This window comes from Artemia sp. Qi Xiang Cuo, chromosome 17 (genome assembly GCF_049724085.1).
Source record: "Artemia sp. Qi Xiang Cuo chromosome 17, ASM4972408v1, whole genome shotgun sequence".
Taxonomy (NCBI): Eukaryota; Metazoa; Arthropoda; class Branchiopoda; order Anostraca; family Artemiidae; genus Artemia; species Artemia sp. Qi Xiang Cuo.
Window position 1 is genome coordinate 16917145 of NC_142810.1, and position 20696 is coordinate 16937840.

The window sequence follows — 20696 nt, forward strand, 5'->3', positions numbered from 1 at the left end:
GAACATTAATTTTATGAAGGACAGAATTAGTAACTTTTGCGAAAAGATCACTTTGGATGTTTTTCCAATCCCTGTAAAATTGGGCGTTAGGCTGATGTGGTTGTCGGGTGGGAGTAGACTGAGCAGAAGGACAAGCAATAAATGCAGATATTGGAAGGTGGTCTGATAGTTGGGAGTCTGTAACGATGTGAACAGGTGACACTTGGAGATTTGCAGAAGAAACTGCATAATCAAGGTTCGACACGTGACTTTAATGGTATGTGTAAGTGTAATCGAGATCCTTCGGCAATATCCTAAGCCAATCGTCAAAAATACCAAACAAAATAGAAGTACGCAATAATGAGGCGTCAGTTAAATTACAGTTAAAATCTCCTATAATAGTACAACACTTATCTAAGTGGCGAATCATTGAAAGTCAAAACTCTAGTTTCTCACACGTAGAAGTAAATAAAAATTTCGATCGGCCATTGCGGTAATCTGTCGGGAGATAGTCGTTTACAAGAACATACTCTTCTACACGGACAGCAAGAAAAAAAATCACATTAATAAAAAATATTCGACCGGCTTGAGTCCCTAAGAAGCATCACAATACCACCCGAGGGGCGGCCATTGGAAGCGGATAGTGTAGCGGGGACCGAGTAGCTAGCAAAATTATTGTCAATTTTCAGAAGGCCTAAGCTATTACTTGTCAAAATATGTTCTTGCAAGCACAATACGTCACAATTCGAAAGCAGACCTTTTATCACAGGTAGTTTGACTAAAAGTCCACCATTAATATTCCACGCAAGTACAGCTTGCGCAGTAGTAGACAGATTCATATCATACCGTGGGCTTTGCTAGTTGACTGTTGTTATTGGGACACTTTACACTGTAACAAGTATGGCCGGCAACTTTATATTCTAGACATCTAGACAGAACATTTTTTTCGAACACGGAGAGGCACTGTTAGACGTGTGATCGCATGATCCACAGCGAGAGCAGAGGGCCCGATTGGAGCACTGCGAAGCCAGATGCCCAGTCTTATGACACGAGAAACAACGCTTTGGGAGGTATACAAATGCTTGTGCAGAAAGCTTTTCGTAGTCACCTTTCACAGACACTTTCAAGAACTGATCCAGGTTTTATTTCAACTCAAAGTAGACCTTGAACACTCGGAACTTTCACGCAGTTTGGTACAAGAGATTTGACTTAATTCTCATCGTATTCGGTCGGTACGCCTTTCAGGACCCCGATAAACAGTGGGGATTTTACGCTCACCGAGATACCTGAGATACTGTTCTTAGCATTCTCAGCAATTTTGTTCGCTGCAGGCTTTGAATTAACAACAAGTTGTCTAGGTGAGGTTAGGTTTGCAGGACAGTTCTTTAGTACAACGGCAAACTTAGGAGCTGGGGCAGGGTTAGTTGTTAGGTTGGTATCAATTCTAACTGGCCAAACAGGGCCCCAATGCGTCTCATTCTCTAAAAAGCCGTCAATTTTTCCAGAGAGTTCATTAACTTTCGAGACTAAAGAAGCCGAGACTGCCTCCCTGATTGTTGGGATTTCAGAAGGCGAGAAGAACACAAGAGTGGGACTGGACAGATTATCATTTGCCGCCTGATTTAACTGTTTACATATGTTAAATACATTATCTTCATCCTTCGCATGTTTCACACACCGGCTCTGAATATTCAGCTCCTTGTGCAAGAACTCTTTAGCACTGATAATAGTACCATGATAAGAAAAAAACTAACAGCTTTTCCGATAATCAGATCAATTTTTGCACCATCAAGCATGGATCTGGTGTTAAAGTTCAGCAACGGATTTAAAATAATTTTCCTATTTTGATCGGTCATTGCACAATTTAATTATCATAGGCGGGGACAGTCTGGTATTCCAGTCAAAATATATATGTAGTGGGTCAATCTAATATGTTGGTCAAATAATATAATCCAAGTTCAAGGTGAACTATTTTCAAGTTCAAGTCCGATTATGAAATTATTTCAATAAAAGACCATAGGGAATCACAAATGTCTTACCGTATTAACAGTCTTACCGTATGAATGAGAATATATCTGAAAAGAGGTGTTTGTAGTATGAACTCTCGATCTATTAAGGCTGATATATGCGATTATAAGACTGATATATGCGCCTCTAGTATGTACTTCAGTAAGAATTTGTTTTAGTGGGGGTTCTTTTTTTTTTGGGGTGGGGGGTGGTAGATTAGAATAAAATGGCCTCATGATTACTTAGGCTAATATCAGAGATTAAGTATTAAAAGATAATTGAAAGTACAAAGATTAATCGAAAAATTTTAATTTTCTTTCAAAACGGACATTACAGTCTAGTTTAGTTTTATCAAATAACTTTTTACTTAAATTTTGCTATGGAAAATATTAACCTCGTCAGTAGGAGTTTGTTTTGAGGGGGGGGGGGGTTTGGGGAGAACGAAGGCGAAGGTTCTTAAAAAAAGTAGCCAGAGAATTAAATTAGTTAATACTCTATATTTGCTTAGGCAAAGATCTGTGACTACAATGCTTAAATGAGATTGTTTGTCTTGGTGGAATTTTTTTTTTTTTTTTTTTTTTTTTTTTTTTTTTTTTTTAAGCGAAATGAATGGCATTACTTCTGCTGTAATGTAACTTTATTTTACTAAGTGAATTTGACATAACACTTTTAATGTAATTTCCTAGACAAATATAGGAATGTAAACAGAAATTTGCTTTGGGAGGAAATGGTTTAATTTTTGGAGATAGGATAGGCCAAGGGCTAGAAAAAATGGCTTCGTATTTACTTAGTCCAAGGTAAATATTATAATTGCTTAAAGAAGACGTTTACTAAAAAAAATTATAATTCTGTTTTTCAAACTGAATGTTTCTCGCTACTTTCTTCTCTAATTTAGCTTATTTACTCCGAGGGGTAACCTAAACTTTTTAGTGCGAATTTATTATAGGAAGTATCAGGCCGATAACTTCTGTAGGTGGCAAAGTGGTTCTGGGGGATTGGTTGCAAGCTAAACTTTAATTCCAACAGTGGGATTTTGAACCTGGTATAAAAAATTGTTAAAAAACCGGTCATCAGTATTTGCAAACCTAGAAGGACTTACCTCCTCCCTCTAAGCAAGTTTGAGCTCAGCTCTGTCTAAGAATTTGACCATATTGTCCAATTGTCCCTGAGAGATTCTTTAGACCCTCAGCCTTGCTCATGTTGATGGATAAATTTATTTCTATAAAAAAAACAACTTCTGTACATTTAACCTTCCAAATTCCATCTAGACAAAATATATTGCTCAGACACATCCCCCTCACCCTGTGCCATGGGCATAGCCAGCATCGGGTCTCTGGGGGGGGCCGTCGATACTGGGATGGAGGGCCGTCTGTCAACTGCTTTTACAAGCATCTCCTTTTTCAGCCATACCTAATTTAAATTTAAAGTCTAGGGGGTGGCATTCTAGGACCACTGGTTCGATACGATCACCCCTGGGAAAAAACAAAATAAACAAATGAACACGCATCCTTGGTCATTCTGGCGAAAAATGCAAAATTCCAAATTTTTGCAGATAGGAGCTTAAAACCTCTTAATTAGGGTTCTCTGATACGCTGAATCTGATGGTGTATTTTCATTTAGATTCTATGACTTTTGGGGGATGTTTTCTCCTTTTTTCGAAAAAAAGGCAAATATTCTCAGGCTCGTAATTTTTGAAGGGTAAAACTAAACTTGATGAAACTTCTATATTTAAAATCAGCATGAAAATCCGATTCTGTTGATGTATGTTTGGTATCAAAATTCCGTTGTTTAGAGTTTCGGTTACTACTGAATCTAGTCGTCTCTTACTCAGTTCGTGGTAACTACAATTTAATGCTAACAAGGGACCCATTTAATTATAATGGACATATCTGCAAAATGCTGAATAAGAGCCAACAAGTCGATTTGGGTTTATACGGAGTGGATAGGCCTAGGTAAGTAATAGCACTAGAAGTAATAAAACCCTGATCACCGAGCCGAGCAAAAGCTGCAGAGGCAGTACCGAATCCAAGAGGGGGGGGGGGGCTACCCGGTTCGTTCCCCCCTCTCTTCCTCTAAGATATTTCTCTGAATCATAAAAAGTCCGTGAAAATGCAGGTAAAAAGAAATATTTCTCCAACAAACTTAAAAATATTTCTCCAACTTGAAAATTTGTCTTAAAAATGGAGATAAAAAAGATCCATGTTTGAGATCTTTATTAGTAAATCAAACCCCAAGCAAAAGTTAATTTTGTGCCCCCCTCCCTTCCCAGTAAAATCCTGGATATTGTCCTGGGCAGGAGGTATTTAGAATGAGGGCTAAACGTAAGCATTTACTTTTTATTCTCGTTAAATGGAAGAACAATATTACAGTACACATTTGTCAATCCTCCTAAGATAAAAATCTGTACTCCATACAAGAAGAAAATCTGTTATAAATACTTACATTATCCTCACGCGTTGCACTAACGTTTTCACAACGTTGCACTAACGTTTTCACAACGTTGCACTAACGTTATGCCAACGTTTTCCCACTCACTCCTCCCATTGATGTTTAGTAAGACAATTCATATAATAATTTCTTTTTCTAGATGGGATTTAGCGATGTAGACTCCGATAATAAACCGGTGAGTTTTCAACAAACTTATGAACAGAAAAGACAGATGATACAACAGGAAATGGCTCATAGGGAAGAGGAGATGAGGCAACAATTTGTACAAAGGGTCAAAGAAAAGGAGGCAGAATTAAAAGAATCAGAGAAAGAGGTAAGAACATTTCGAAATAAACATAAAACTAGTATGAACATCAAGTAAGAGTGTGGGGATTTCCAAGAGCTGTGTAAAATGTTGTAATTTCCGAAACATTCAGTGCTGCTGTCCAGAAAAAAAAAACGTTCGAGACAGAAAGAAATGACACACGCATTCATGCGTGTGTTTTATCGTGCCAGTGTCTAGTAATCATCACTTTTGACCAACGAGGACTCATTTGGCCGAAAAATCAAAACGAAATGAAAATATTGAGGAACAGGTAAACGTTTAATAATACAGTGAAAAAAAGAGAAGCAGAAACGTCCAGTGCTTGGCTAAAGAACGATTTGACTTGCATGCATTTATTTTCCTTTTTTCATCAACCATTTCATATAGAAGGGATAATTGTAGAAACTTAGAAGTGGACTAGTTTAGTTGGAGATTTAAATTTATAGTGTCCTTGTTAAGGGTCGAAAGGGATTCGATTAAAGTACGATGCAATTCTATACAAAAAATTGTATTTTTCATGCATATACTTTGAAGAGGGTCATAATGTTGGCGAATGGGAATTCTAAGATAGCCAATCGATTTAAGTCTGGCTTCACACCGGGAAGCCAACTGAAATCAACTGATTAAAAAAAACCCTCAAAAAATAGCTTTAAAATGTATACAAAAAACAACCACAAACGCTGTATAAAAATTTTTACTTTATTTAATTGTGGGTTTTTCTTTTGTTTTTATTTATTTTGCAAGATTTTTCTGTTTTTATCATATGATTATCAGTCTTTTTTATTTTTTTTATACGGGTTTTGAGTGTTAAGCCGAAATATTCAGAATTTTACTATTTTTTGTACAATAATGCTGTTGGTTTTTTTCATTGTCTTATTAAGAGTTTTAGGCGTTTCTCAGTAATTTCATTTCGTTTGAATTGTAAATAGAAAGGCAACGTGGCCTAAGAAATTATTTGGTACTCAAAATGCAGAGCATAGGATCCATAGTGTTAGAACAATGAGAAAAAACATGTTCAACAGGTAGAACAGAATACCAAGGTTTCTTTTTGCTCTCAACATATCCCATAGCTTAGAAAGAAAGAAACCAGGTGTAATCTACTTCCAACATCTGGCCAGTAGGAAGAAAGCTTATCGGGGATTTGCTGTTAAGCACCGTTCATACTTGTGTTTAGCTAGACATAAATTTCTAGATATAAGTATGTTTGATAGATAATGATCATGCCTAGAGGTTGGTGTCTAGTTAACCGAGCAAGTGAATCGGACATAACTCTGTTAATTCATTTTTTTTCGGGGGGGGGGGGGCAGTGTTAAAATATATTCAGACCCAAAATGGCTTAGATTTAACTTATCATAGAATTACTTAGATTTAAAGTATATATGACCAGGTAGGTTTATCGGAGGTAAATCCAAAAAAGGCGCGTATCCGTCTTAATTTTCTTCTGAGAACGAAAAAATTATTTCGAATGGCTGCTAGATACTTATAATAGGAAAGGGACTTAGTGTCTTTTGGTTTGGACAACCCTAAAAGCCTGTTAAGGAGAGTGTTCTCCTTCAGTTCTTCTTACGGTGCTTTTCCTGAAATTTGATTCTATTGAACAAAGGTTGTATAGGGTGAAATACCCGCTACTTCACATAGGTAAATTTCTCTGGAAACTTTGGAGAATTTCTCTGTCAATTTGGCGTATAAGTCGTTATTCATAGAGCTCCGTCACTTGTTTATTTTTGCTAGATAATAATAATAATAAGTTAAGCTAGTAACAAAATATGACATTTCAGACTTTTCAATTTGACCCAAAAAGTCTTGATTTTGTAATTGGCCTATCATTGGCAGCGCGCTAGCGCTAATAGTCTAAATAGCTTATGTTAATTAGAAAGGGCTGATGCCCTTTTTAATAGTCAAAGGTGATTAGAGGGCAACTAATCCCCCTTCCACTCCCACCCTCCCATTTGCCCATTATGTTTAAAAACTAAATTTTTCCTTAAGATTAAATAAAAATGCACTGTGATAATGCTAATTACCAATATGGCATCTAAGCAGTATTGCAAGAGCGACTGAGGGTATTATGTTCAAACTTTTGGGGCTACTTCTGCTCTTAAAATTTAACCAAATCATAATACCGTAAGTGTATCCAAGCTATCAAAGAAAGTAAACAGATCTTTTGAGAATGGTATCAAGTTTTCTATTTCAGATCAACAAGAGGAGGTATGAAACTAAATTAAACACTACTATTTGAGTCCAGATTTTTAAAAGGGTGTATGTTGTTAAAAATTGCTGAAAATTTTTTTCCAGCGTACAAATAGCAGGCCAAACTATAAATTCTTAAAAAACGAAAATAATTAAAGTATTATTTTTTCCCTGAAAAGACTATGTCAATATAAAACGAACAGAAATTAATATAAAAACTTTTTCCGCAAAATAAGTTTTTCAGAGAAAAGTAAAGAACTCCATTAAACAAAAAATGAGCAAAAATAAAATCAAATAATCTACCAAGCGTGAAACTACCGCAAATCAGCATCGATAAATAAATTAAACCAAAAACGAACAGAAATTACAATTATTAACCCAGTCAAACTCAAAACGAGCAGAAATTAACCTAAGTTGGGCGCAAAACCCCTATGCCTTCCCAAGGCCAGAACAAAATTTGCACTTTACTGAAAAAATACAAATGAATGTGCATTGTCAGTTTAATACACATATACTGATATTTAGTAATCAAAATGTTAATATTATTTGATTTATTGAAGTTATAAAAGTAAAAACATTTATATATTTTCAGTAAAGTGCAAATTCTGTTCTGGCCTTGGGAAGGCATAGGGGTTTTGTGCCCAACTTATGTTAATTTCTGCTCGTTTTGAGTCTGAATCGGTTAATAATTGTAAAAAACTGAGGATCTCGACGAGAAAGATGTTCATCAAGCTCTCGGACCTCTTCAGGATTATCATTACATAAAGACATTACATTTTAAAAATGGTCAACCCACATTTTCTGTTGGGGCTTTATGAGAGAATTTGTTTGAACCTGCTCTTTTCCTATTTTTTAGTTCTCCACAATGACTGCTGATCATCATCAACTTTTTCTGAAGTAACTTTTATCAGATTATCTTTATGCCGCCGGAATTCTCTTTGAAATGCCGCCTTACTTGCTTTCATTTCAAAAAACGCATGTTGATCTGAGGGCTTAACAATGTCTTACCAACAGATATAATTACGCTTAGCTAAATTGTTCGCCGCTACCAAATCTGCGTTATTAGACCAACAAGGTATCTCAGTTCCTACTTTATATCTTTTCTTCTCATAAACTAGATCTGGACTAAATTTAAGGCAATGGACAAGCTGGTGAAATGTACAATCTATATCTAATAATGTAGACTCTGCAGGTTTAAGACTGGAATAATCAGGTAAAATAACTTTCGAAACTTCAGAATCTACACATACCCTATAAGAATCAACAAGATTTTGATCCCAAATCAACTTAGTTCTCCAAGGTTGATTTTTTCTTTCATTTCTTTCCTGAGGGATTCCTACAAGTGAAAGCGAAAACTTTAAAGGTCTTTGATCACTAATCGGGAAATCTACAACCATTTCTATTGAACCAGAAACCGAACTAGAAGTAAGAATAAGAACGTGATTAAGATTACTAGGTGACCCAGAATTATGAAAATAAGTACAATTATCCGTTTTATTTCTGATTGACGGATTTGGTAGTGAAGAAAGGAAAAGAGAAGAACGCACACAACTTGAATTGAGCAGATTGTAGTTCAGATCACCCGCTATACAAATATCATAATTAGCTGAGTACTTTTGTACAAAAGCACTCAGTTTACCACATGTATCTTGGAATAAATAATCAGACAGGTCATTCTGGTAATCTGTTGGAAAATAACAGTTAATCAAAATACAATCAGAAATACGACTTGCAAGAAAATAATTATTATAAAATATCAGACGAGAATCAAATGTATCGGGTATAAGAGTAACTAGCCGTCCCAACGGGTGTCCTCCAGTTGGTTTAGCAGGGTTCGAGTAAAGTTTAATCAGGAAGAATAGTATCAAAACATGAAAAAGAAAACTCAAGGAGGTGATGTTCCTGTAAACATAGTATTCCATTAGTAGGCAAAAGCAGCCTTAACACTTCAATTTTACCAAAAACTCCCTTCGAATTAAAAGACACTACGGGAACAAGCAATCGATAAGGTAAATTTTTGCTTTGCATTTATAAGCTTACAAATCTGAGCACAAAGGAAACTGAAAGATGGACGGTCTTTAGAGCCACTAATTGCACACTGAACCGGAAGAGAACAAGGTTTGTCTCTGGAGTCTTCGTAATCGCCCGAGTAGCGTGCGCATTTCATAGCACTTGATTCGCACTTCTTAGTATCGTGGGTTATACTCTAGTAACTTCTTAGTATCGTGGGTTATATCGTGGGACATCTCCTCGGGAGTTTCCTGTTAGCAGCAATCCGAAAATACTCATAACCTATGTTTAAACCATGGCACAAATAATGCTACATAAAAGATTCTGAATTAAAAGTTATTCTCACCAGGTGAGATTGTCCAAACCCCATGGAATCACAAATCCCGAATATTTTACTTCTAGGGCTTCCAAATCACAATCTTTCTCAATCCCGTGCATGATACCCGCAAACTCACGTTTTCTAGATTCGACGCAGCAATCCGGATACCTATTTTTTTTATCAAGCTCGATACGGGTCGCAACTTATCCGCGTTAACTTTTAATGTAACAGAGTCTCAAAGGCAGGTTAAGCCTTGATGACCTTATCCACGTCAAAATCCCAAACTCAATCATCATAACTACCATTTTCAAGTTGGCACGGTTTGATTCTCGCTGTCGCTTATCTTCAAATCCCATTTTTCTTTCTTCTTCTTTTTGGATTTTCATTAATTCAGACAATTTACCAATGCCCTTTACTTTGGCTGCCCTTATTGGTCTAATTTTACTATAATATTCCAAGTTGTAGGTTTGTTAACTGTTCAGGGGGTGGGATAAAAACTTCTTTTTCTTCCAAGGAATTATCATTTATAACTCCTGTAAATTTTGTTTTTTGGGTCTTGTCTCATTTGATAGTCCAGACTGTTGAATTTCACCCATTGCGAATTTAATTTGTTCGGGCTGTTTTCTTGGTTTTATCACGTTTGATAGTTCAGATGGTTCCAAAGAATCATTATTTGTATTCTTATCGCCATAATTTTTAATTTTAACACGTTTTGATTCTCGCTGTCGCTTATATTCTAACCCCATTTTTATTTCTTCTTCATTTTGGATATTCATTATTTCAGACAATTTGCCAATGCCCTGTGCTTTAGCTATCCTTATTGGTCTAGACTTGCATGATGGTCCAGGTTGCAGATTTATTAATTGTTAAGGTAGTAGGACAAAAATTTCTTTTTCTTCCAACGAATTATCACTTATAACACAAATTTTGTTTTTTTGGGTCTACCTCTTCATAAGTTTTTCATACTGATACATCTTTTCATACTGGGGTATTTTCAAAAATATTTGACTAATGAAGCAAGTCCAATTTCTACGACCGATTGTCTACTAAGCTTCATATACAAATATTTTTGCAATTATCAGTTTTTTGCTCTATGCAATTTAATGTCTTTTTATGGAGCTGTTTTTTCAAAGCTGTTTGATTATTGAAGCAAGTCCGATTTCTAACACCGATTTTTACTAAGCTTCAAACTTTTGGGTTTTTTTTAAGATTTTTAAATTGTTGCAATCCTTTGTTAAAATATATACAAATATTTTTGCAATTACCAGTTTTTTGCTCTTTAAGCAATTTAATGTAATCCCCTCCTGTTCATACATCCCCTCCAATGCTTGAACCAGATTGGTTTTCAGTGAAGGTGAAAATGCCGAAACTTCTTACTCTGCAACGCCCGGTCACTGAACAACAAAATGGACGAGCTTGAGGTCCTCATGAAACAAAATTGCTGCCCCATAGCAGCAGTGACCGAATGTTGGGACGTACTGATGAGATGGGTCGTATTAAAGGGTATACGAGCTTTTTCAATGCAAGGCGTGATCGTGGTCTAGAGCGCTGTGGTAGAGGTGTCGGTTTGTATTTTCGAAAAGACATTCCGTGCAAACTGTTAAGCGAACCTGCTGACTCCTGTCACGAAGTGATTTGGGCCGAGTGCAAACCCCCATTTCTGTCAAGAAAGTTCTCGTGCCTCATCATCGCGGTAGTGTACTATCCCGAGAGTGCACAAAATAGGAAAGATTTAGTTCAATATCTACAAACATTTATAGACAATATCCGTCGACAGTATGCAGCTCCCGCATTTACTATTGCCGGAGACTTTAATCAAACAAATAAGCAATGGATGTCGAATATGCTAGACCTGAAACAAGTAGTGACAGTTCCGACCCACCAAAGTGGGAGCATACTCGACCTAATTTTCACGGACCTTTCCAACCAATACCTACCACCGCGCTCTTTAGGCCCATTACAGAACTCAGACCACTTTGTGATTTTCTGGGAGTCCAAAGCCAACTTCCCAAAAGTGAAGAAAACAAAAGTAACCACCCGGCCTTTGACTAAAGAAAGCATCTGTTCCTTTGGACGCTGGATTGGAACCTTTGACTTCAGTGATATCTGCACAATACCAGACAACAACCTCAAAGTTGAGACTCTGAACTCTGTTCTTCTCGAGAAATATCACGAACACTTCCCGTCCAAAACTAATGTAGACAGTGACAGTGATAAGCCGTGGGTAAACGAAGAAATCAAAGCGCTAATCATGACCCGATGCCAACTCCACTCGAACGGTGAAGTAACAGCGGCAAAAAAGTTGCGCAATCACATTGTGAAAGTAAACAGAGCCGCTCAGAAAGCTTATGTTCGTGATAAAGTGACTCCACTGCTGACTACTAACCCTCGTAAGTGGCACTCCGAAATTAAACGACTGTCTGGAAAACTTTATTGTAGTGACTTGAAGATACAGACAGACGATGGTTCTCTAGTGTCCTCAACTGAAGTAAATTCTGTTTTGCTGCAATTTGTTCGACTTACCCTTCATTCACTGACGAAGACATTGAAAATCTCTCGTCTGGCTTTCCCGACGAACAAATCGTAGAAATACCGGAATACGCGGTCTGCAAAGAGCTTGAAAAACTAAAAAGGGACTGTGCTTCATATCCAGGTGAGCTGCTCGTCAAGCTACTCATTGATTATGCACCTTTTCTAGCTAAACCTGTGACGTCTATTATCACAAATGCTTCAGATAGCAAAAGTTCCCTCAGGTCTGGAAGAAATCCTACGTCCGTGTTATTCCTAAAACAAAATACCCCAAAACTTGTGACGAGCTCCGGCCCATATCAATAACCCCCAAATCTCGTCAAAGTGACCAATTTATTTATTTACCGTGAACTTTAGTCGCAAATAAGCCCTTGTCTCGACCCTTACCAGTACGGGTGCCTGAAAGGCAGTAGCACGACTCACTATTTAGTAAAACTTTACCACTTAATAGTAGAATGGCTAGACAAAAGGGGTACCATAGCTGATCTCTTTTTGACCGATTATCGCAAGGCATTCGACCTGATCCGTCACCTCACGGCTTTGCAGAATCTAAAACGAATGGGCGCTAGAAAGACTATTCTGCCATTAATAGTAGACTTCCTGAGACGTCGATACCAGTGCGTCTATGTGCTTTTCCGGGAAGACCTTGATTCGGAGTCGGCGGAGCTAACATGTGGCGCCCCTCAAGGCACCAAGCTTGCTGCTCTCTGATTTTTGGCCGCCATTAACTTCATTTTATTTGACAACACTGAAGAACGATTCAAACTTGTGGACGATTTGTCAGCCTTGCTGAAATACCTCATTGAGAAATTTCAAGTAATCCCTCAGTTTGATAGTGACCTAAAAGATAAATTCAATGACCAATGCAGTACAAACGGGCTCCAGGTTAATGTGAAGAAGACCAAAGTGATGCGCTTCAATCATCTAAAAAGAGATGCTGCTTGCCCCGACCCCTGGTACACTACCACGTCGACTGCAGTTGTCCTTGGTGTGACATTCAGTGACGATTGTTCGTTTCAGCCATACGTCACAAACCTTGTGAGAAAGGGGAACTACGCGCTGCAATCCTTAACCTCACTGCGTCGATTGGGGTTTTCTATAAAGCAATTGCTGCTCGTGTACACGTGTTACGTACGCGTCGTAGTCCTACAGATCCCAACTGTTAAAGGACGAATGTATCAGCTGATGTGCAAATTTGGGCACTCCGTTCTTTCGAGTGATAAACACCAATCACTACTACCCCCCGCCGCCGCAGTCAACAGAAACACACGCCACATGAATAAGATGGAACCTGTACGCTGCAGGACAAATCGTTTCAGCAATTCATTCGCTCCTTTTTTTACTAGTGTTATTAATCGTACTTAGTGTATATATATATATATATATATATATATATATATATATATATATATATATATATATATATATATATATATATATATATATATATATATATATATATATATATTATATATATATATATATATATTGTTGTAAAGGGTAGCGTAATTTAGTTGCGGTGTCAGTCGTAACTACTACAGCTGTTTTATTAAATGAAACTTGAATCTTGAATCTCCATGCATGAAAATCTTCGTAGATCGTCTTTTTAGGCCACAATTTCTCAGAATAGAAATTTCCCCGAGAAAATGTGTAGCCGTTTTCGAAAAAAAGTAAATTCATACATACACAATTATTGCTCGCTTGTAAAGATAGTATAATATACGCTTTATTATATAGAAAACTGATACCCGTAAAAGTTCATGTCAAATTTTTGAATTTAATCTTGATAGTCATGTATTAGAGAGATTTTGCGCTACATACGTGAACTAATTTACGTACGTAATCTGGATAGTCCTGTATTAGAGATTTTGCACTACATACGTGAGCTACTTTATGTACCTAATCTGTACGTAATCTAAAACACTGGAAGTGCTGATTGGATCAGGTAATTCTCCACGTTTTTTCTTAAATAGATTTGTCATTCTTTTTGTCAGTGACACTCCTGGAGAAGTGGTTTACTCCACCTGGAGAAGCTGCTTACTTCTAAGTATAGAAGTAAGATATGCTACCACGTTATATTACCACGAAGAAAAGAAGCATGGAGGCCAATTAGAATTGCCTACTTTGGTCCTGTATTAGAGAGATTTTGTACTACATACGTGAACTACTTTATGTGCATAATTTGGATAGTCCTTTATTAGAGAGATTTTGCCCTACATACGTGAACTACTTTACGTACGTAAACCACTGTTCAGGTATATTTTATCTAAATATTTAATATATAGAGAGCGCCCCACAAAAAAAACAAAAACAATCGGGTCCCGCACCTATTCAATCCGTTCCTGTATCCGTTTCATGGCCTTTCACACAGGAAGTACTGTGGTGGCTGGGGGCTAGGCATCCTCTGCTTTCTCACACGCTTCCTGTTTAGCTTCCCCACTTTTCTGCAGGTACCCATTTAGAGCTGGGTCGACCCTGTCTGAGCTTACAGAGTCACGCTAATAACCCCTGTTCCTAACCCAGGGACACCAGGACTCAAACTTCTGTCCTCGAGAACAAGGATTTCTATTAGAAATTTACAAATATGCCTACAATTTGCAAATAATAGCACGAGCTATTCACATTTTTTTTTAGATCGATATCTAAAATAACTGTCTAAAATAAAATACCCAATGCTTTAAAGAGGTAACTTTTCTAAAAAAATTTAAGAGAATATCACTATCGCTTACACCAATTAGAATTCAAATAGCGGCATCGCTGGCTTATTTCTGCTTGACAAATTTAACGGCTAAACTGGACAAAATCAGCATAAAACTTGAGAATGTAAATGTGGTTTTCGACCCTCGACCATAGGCACGCAAGGCCGTATCCAGAGGGGAGGGGGTTAGGGGGTTTGAACCCCTCTCGAAGTGTTTTTTGACTCGTAAGAACGTAACAAAAATGGATATAAACAAATTTTGTATGCGTTATTTGAGGTTTTTTCGTGTAACCCCCCCCCCCCCCGAAAAAAAAACTTTGAGTAAAACCCCCTCCTAAAAAAAGCCCTGGGTATGGCTAGGCACGTACGCATATATTTTTTCGGGGGGGGGGGGAGGGCGGAAATGATAAAAAAAACTTTATTTCATAATTTGAAGTGCTCAGAAATTCAGGAAAATGTAGAATCATCCCTACTTGATCCACCCTAGATCCTTCAAGTTACAGAAAGTATTACTATGGACATGATTTTGATTACAAAAGTGCATAACATACACACGTTTCTACTAAATGACTCTGGTTTCAACTACATTTGCGTTGCTGATACTAAATATGAAATCACTTTTTTTTTTTTTTTCTTTTTTTTTTTTTTTTTTTTTGTAATTTCATGTTTGAGTGTTTGATTTATGCAAGGATAGGTCCTTGAATATTTGCCATATAGTCAATCCTCTTTTGTACCAATTGAATTATAATAATCATATTTATGAAAGGAATATATATTATTTTGAAAAAGAAATATTGTTTTAATTCAAATTCTTACCGTCTAAATTCGCAGCCTGTCTATTGCTGTGTTTGGATAAGAGAAGTTAATTGACACTTAATTATAACGCAAAAGAAGATTGACAATTATCGTTGATGATGATTTTGATTTCAACGAAGTTTAGCATGTTCATATTGATATTAAATGCGTAATTATTGAGGGAACAAGGGATAATTGAGCTTTTAATGGAAGTTTAAAAAAAGAGAAAACCTAAATTTGAAAAATGCGAGAAACAGAGCCAAAAAGAATAACTATGGAGAAAAACTAAATATTAAAATAAAACCAATATGATTGAAAAAGAATAAAAACCGCCTTAGGTAGTATAGAAAAACAAACAAACAAAGCTTGATAAAAAAAAAAAACAATGCGCAACAAATAAATTAAGAAAATTTAGAAATTTGTTTTCCATTAAATATTTTATTTTTGGATTCATAAAATTTTAACTGATTTAATGTTTACTTAATGTACTAAATATATTTATGAGTTAAGAATATGAATGTGTGTTTGATCCGAAGATCATTCCTAGAATATTCCCTAAAAAATTAACTTTCCTCTCAGAAGGGAGGAATCAAATCAAAATTCCTCTTGGTGCTTAAAAAGAAAAACTGAATTTAACACCTTTTAATTCTATACAGCTTGCTAATATCAGGTTGGGGTTATAAATAGACTAAAATTTAAGAAGCATTTGTATTGGCTTAAGGCCATTCGATACATTGAAAATCATTTTGCGACCCTCCACGTCGACTGACCGTCTCAAAGACAATAGTCCCATTAATGATTCTTCCAAGCACTACAGAGAGCTCCCAAAGCTGCCAAAATGCTCAAATTGTATTTGCTTAAGATTTTTGTAAAAATTGGTAGGGGATCTTGTATATGTCAGCAGTTCGAAAAGCTAATGAGAAGATACTTTAAAATAAAGACAAATATAATGTTTAACTAATTATTATGCAAAGCGCTGTCTTTTCAATTTACCTACTGTTTAAATAATCCCGACAAGGTTTTCAATTGAAGTGGGTAGCACCACAGGCACCAAGCGTCCCTCTTATGTTTATTTACTTTGAAAGCAGTGGTCTTATGAGCCAACATGCAGGGATCGCCATGTACATTTTCAGCAGGAACAAACAAATTGAGGTGGCGAAAGCCCGAAAAAAAAGTATTAATAATTTGTTTTCTTGTAGCTGAATATCAGATTTGAGCGGCTCAAAAAAGATCACGCTGAAGAGAAAAGAAGATACGAGGAAGCAAAAAGACAACTCGAAGAAGAACAAGCAGAATTTCTTCGGCGAAAGCGACAATGTCAGTCTTCATCTAGTAGTTCTCTACCGGGTCACCATACTCTCACTCTCAAAGGGAAAAAGAAGTAAAGCCTGTCATAGTGTTGGAGTGAAATAATTTTCTTGGCGTACAACTAGTCTCTTCTTATGCAAATTGTTGTTTGGGACCTTTGGCTCTCTCTTCCACTCTTTTCTTTCGTTTTGTACTCATTAGGAGACCCTCAGACTATAAAACTGTCTCCCGTTATAGTTGTGTCAATTTGGGGGAAGGGGAGTATGGACCCCTAGATTTTGATAACCCCTTTTTTGTATTATCTTCGGAAAAATAGAAAGAAAAATAGTTCCCCCTCTCCTAAATTTTAAAAAATCTATTTATGCCTCTTCCCCCTAATTTTCATGAATTGACACTACTGTCCCATCAGCGCATAATTTGACAGAATGTTTTCATGGTCGTGATATTATTTTTCTTTAATCTAAGTATTATTCAATGAAATAGTGTTTTTCTCGATTCAAAGTCCTAAAAATATGGAACATGTACTGAGAGTTATTTTTCTTTAATTATTCTCTTTTCTTCTGATTAGGGGTCAAAATGGTTAGGGGGTAAATTCTCAACGGTTCGTTAAAATTATAAGTTTTAAAAATTTTCAAACACTAAAATTTACAAGTTTATATTTTAATTTTTAACATTAACCTTTTCACGGCTCTTTAAAATTTATGTTAAAATTTTCATTATAATTAATATTGAATGTTAGATCTAAAATTTGAATTTTGAGTTAGAATTTACAAATTTTCAGACCAGTAAACTATGGGATTTTAGTCTTTTTGCGAGGACCTGAAACGTAGATGTATTTTCTATTTGTGTTGTTTTTAAGGTTTTATTATGCCACTGTACGAATCTAGTGACGCTAAAAACAAGGTTTTTCCAGAGTTCTCGTATTTCACGTTTAAAAAAAAATACGTCAAATTCACGTCAAGCGCACGCTGAACTTGACAGTTTTATGACGGTATTCTAGCGTCAGAAAACTGTCAAATATGGTATATATTTAAGCTAAAATGTATGTATTGAAACATTCATTTACTGGATTCGAGACCCTTATTAAGGTCTCTGTTCTAATTACTGAAAACATAGACGAAAGACATTAAATTAAGCAAAAATGTGTAATCTTTTTATACGTTAGACTTGTCATTATTAATTTACTAAAAGTATTGATATATTATGGTTTGAGTGCTTGACAGGACTTCTATTTAATTTTTGAAAAGTATCTCTAGAGCTTTTAAGTTTTTATGGTTTATGTTCCCTCTACAAGCTTTGTTCTGTTATTTTTCTATTATTTGAAAATTTTCAACGTTTTTTCTGATATTTTTTTTTCGGTTTAACGGAAATTTTTCAGTGGTTTTAGTTTTTCCAAAATGACATTTTTAGTATCACTCGATAGCTGACATTCAGCTTTATCTGCCTACTGAATTAGTTTTTGTTTTTACTGAATGATAGAAAAATGCGTTAAAAATTGGATGAAAACCATTGATAAAAGGAAACATCTCTTATTTTTTAAGCAAGTTTAAATCATTCTCTGTGAAAAAATCGAGTCAAATAATATTGTTAACTTATAAGAGTTGAAACTGGGGATGGTGTCGCAAAAAAATCAACTACGCTACCTAGCGTTTGACGTTTCTTGGCAATTTTAAAATCCTCGCAATTGTTTTTTTTTTACGATTCTATGATCAGAACCAGATACTTATTCATTCACTGATTTCGCCAATTATACTGATTGAGCTAATTTTACCTTATTATCACCCTAAGAAACCACAAACTCTAGATGGCATATGTGTTTTTCTTCGACGCTAGTGCAAGTTTCCACTATTAAAAGTTACTTACACTCTTCGGGCCGAGTAATATCACAATTCTGGCCCGATGAATGGATATATCCGAAACTAGTGAATACCATGATAAATATATCTTTTTCTTTCTACACAACTAACTGCCGTAGGCTTGTCAGAAAATCCCATAATTAAGAGGAAACACAAACCTTAAGAATTTAGAACCTTAAGAATATTAACCTATTACTAGGTTAATTCTTGATGAATACAGGGAAAAAGGAGCGCTCTTCAGCTAGGTGTGGTCAACTGTTCAACTTGTCATATTTATAAATTAATTTTGGTCTAACTAATGTTAAATTCTATAAGAGTTTGTCTAAAAACAGTCTTATTCGCCAATTTCTTTGAACTCCACCATTGTCTTCTCCCTGGGTTTTCAGAAGTACGATTTTTCTTTTTTTTTTGGGGGGGGGGGTGGCGGAACAATTATAACTAATTATAACAATTATAACATCGAAGCCCAATGCTTCCAATTTGCTTCCACCTGTGTTGAATTTTGTATAGTAATAGTTATATACTTTAGTGTCTAAATTCGTTGTTCCTAACGTGTGCTTCTACTCTTTTTATCAGGTTTTTTGGCCATTTCATACCCACACATGAGTATTCTTGAAATTTCTACAGATTTTGGTCTTAATTTCTATTGTTCAAAAAGTCTGGTTTGCAGAATTGTTAAGTCGCTAAAAAAAAAATTTGTAGATCATGAATTGAATAATTATGAATTATCATGCTTATTAGCGTATATAGCAGCGCATATGCCTAGTGCTGCAACTTTAGTGCTGTAAATAAACGCCATCTTGATGCTGCACGAATTTTACGCAAGAAATTTGATCTATAAGCTTTAGTTTAAATTTGTTTAAGTCTTCTATTTTTTAAGGCCATTAGAAACCTCGAACTAAGATAAAGATAGTTTTGATGGTCTTTGTCTCGAAGTCAGGACGATAAAAGTAACTACTACTACTATTACCAACTCACTGAAGCACCAAGCCGCCTTAGGCCAACACAGCTACGTACACTCCTCCTCCATTCCAATCTATTTAAAGCCTCCCTTTAAAAGTAAGATAAAGGAAAAAACGTCAAAATGCACTATACTATTCATAGGTAACGCGGAATATATTCTGTTTTGAACTTAATGATTAAACAAATGTAGAAAAATTATATTAATCAATCAATTCAGCATGAAAATCCATCGAGCGACAAAATTACACAGTTTAATTTACTCTTATTGTATCAGGTAAACCATTATAGTATAATCAATGTTTTTCTATGCTTAAACAACACTTGGCGTGCCTTTTTAAAAGATTAAAATACCTCCTTTCTATTTGGGGTGTTAGCTTAAAACATCACTGTCACTGAACAGAAAAAAAAAATCTGCTTAGCTCAGTTTTTGTGTTTTTTTCATTTAGTATAAATATCATTTCTACCCTTTTGAAAAGTTTCTGCTGTAGGAGCTTTTTTATTGATTTCAAACGATGCTTATATCTGAAGTGTAAACATAAATGTAGGAATGTCCAGAAAAAGTAAAAAAAAAAGTTATTTGAAAATCACTATAAATCATGTGAAAAAAGAAACCCGAAACCCGAATTAACTCACTAGAAGTGGCAACACTGGCATCACGTTGACAAACGCGGATTTAGACAAAGTAATTTTATGTCTGCTGCTTTTTGTTTTGTATTTTGCATTTTTCTACCTTCGAGAGTTTAGAATATCTGTGACTGTCCATTTTTGTGCCATTTCTTTCAGTTGGATTGACATATCTATCAATAAAGTCCAGTATTATGAGTCAAAGCGGTTGATATTTTTAATTAGGTATATTGTTTTATATGAGGCGATGCAAATAATTAGGGCAAACTTTACAAATTAGCCCAATTCCATTTTGATTTTAGGGCTATCGTGATACCCAAAGCTTAAATTAATTTTCACCTAAAATGCTTTTATTTAGAGATCAAACTTTTAGCTTTGACAACATTTTCTTAAAAAAATTATGGCGAAACATCTTTCAAACTTTATTGGCCCATATAAATCCTCAATTTCCTATTAGCTGGTATCCCTTGACTGTAATTAATTAATAATCGGTCGAAAATTTTTCCTCTGTTTCTCTTGATAGAGCCAAAGAAATTATTGACAAGACGTGAAATATTGGAACCGTAATTTGAAATCTCTGTAATTATTTTCAAAATGAACTGTGAACTGTAATGAACTTATTTTTAGAAATTCAAGTTTTTTGGCGAGAATGGTACAGGCCTTTACATG

The 20696-nt window shown here is 35.6% G+C and overlaps 1 protein-coding gene across 2 annotated transcripts in view; it reads left to right on the plus strand.

Moving 5' to 3' along the window:
• Positions 1-20252, plus strand: part of Septin2 (septin 2) — a 72612-nt gene extending 52360 nt beyond the window's left edge. For both annotated transcript variants that reach the window (XM_089102889.1, XM_089102890.1), the window contains exons 8-9: positions 4574-4747; positions 16476-20252. In XM_089102889.1, coding sequence (XP_088959015.1) covers positions 4574-4747; positions 16476-16661 — 360 coding nt within the window. In that variant the 3' untranslated portion in view covers positions 16662-20252. The remainder of the gene's footprint in view (positions 1-4573; positions 4748-16475) is intronic.
• The last annotated feature ends 444 nt before the right edge of the window (positions 20253-20696 follow it).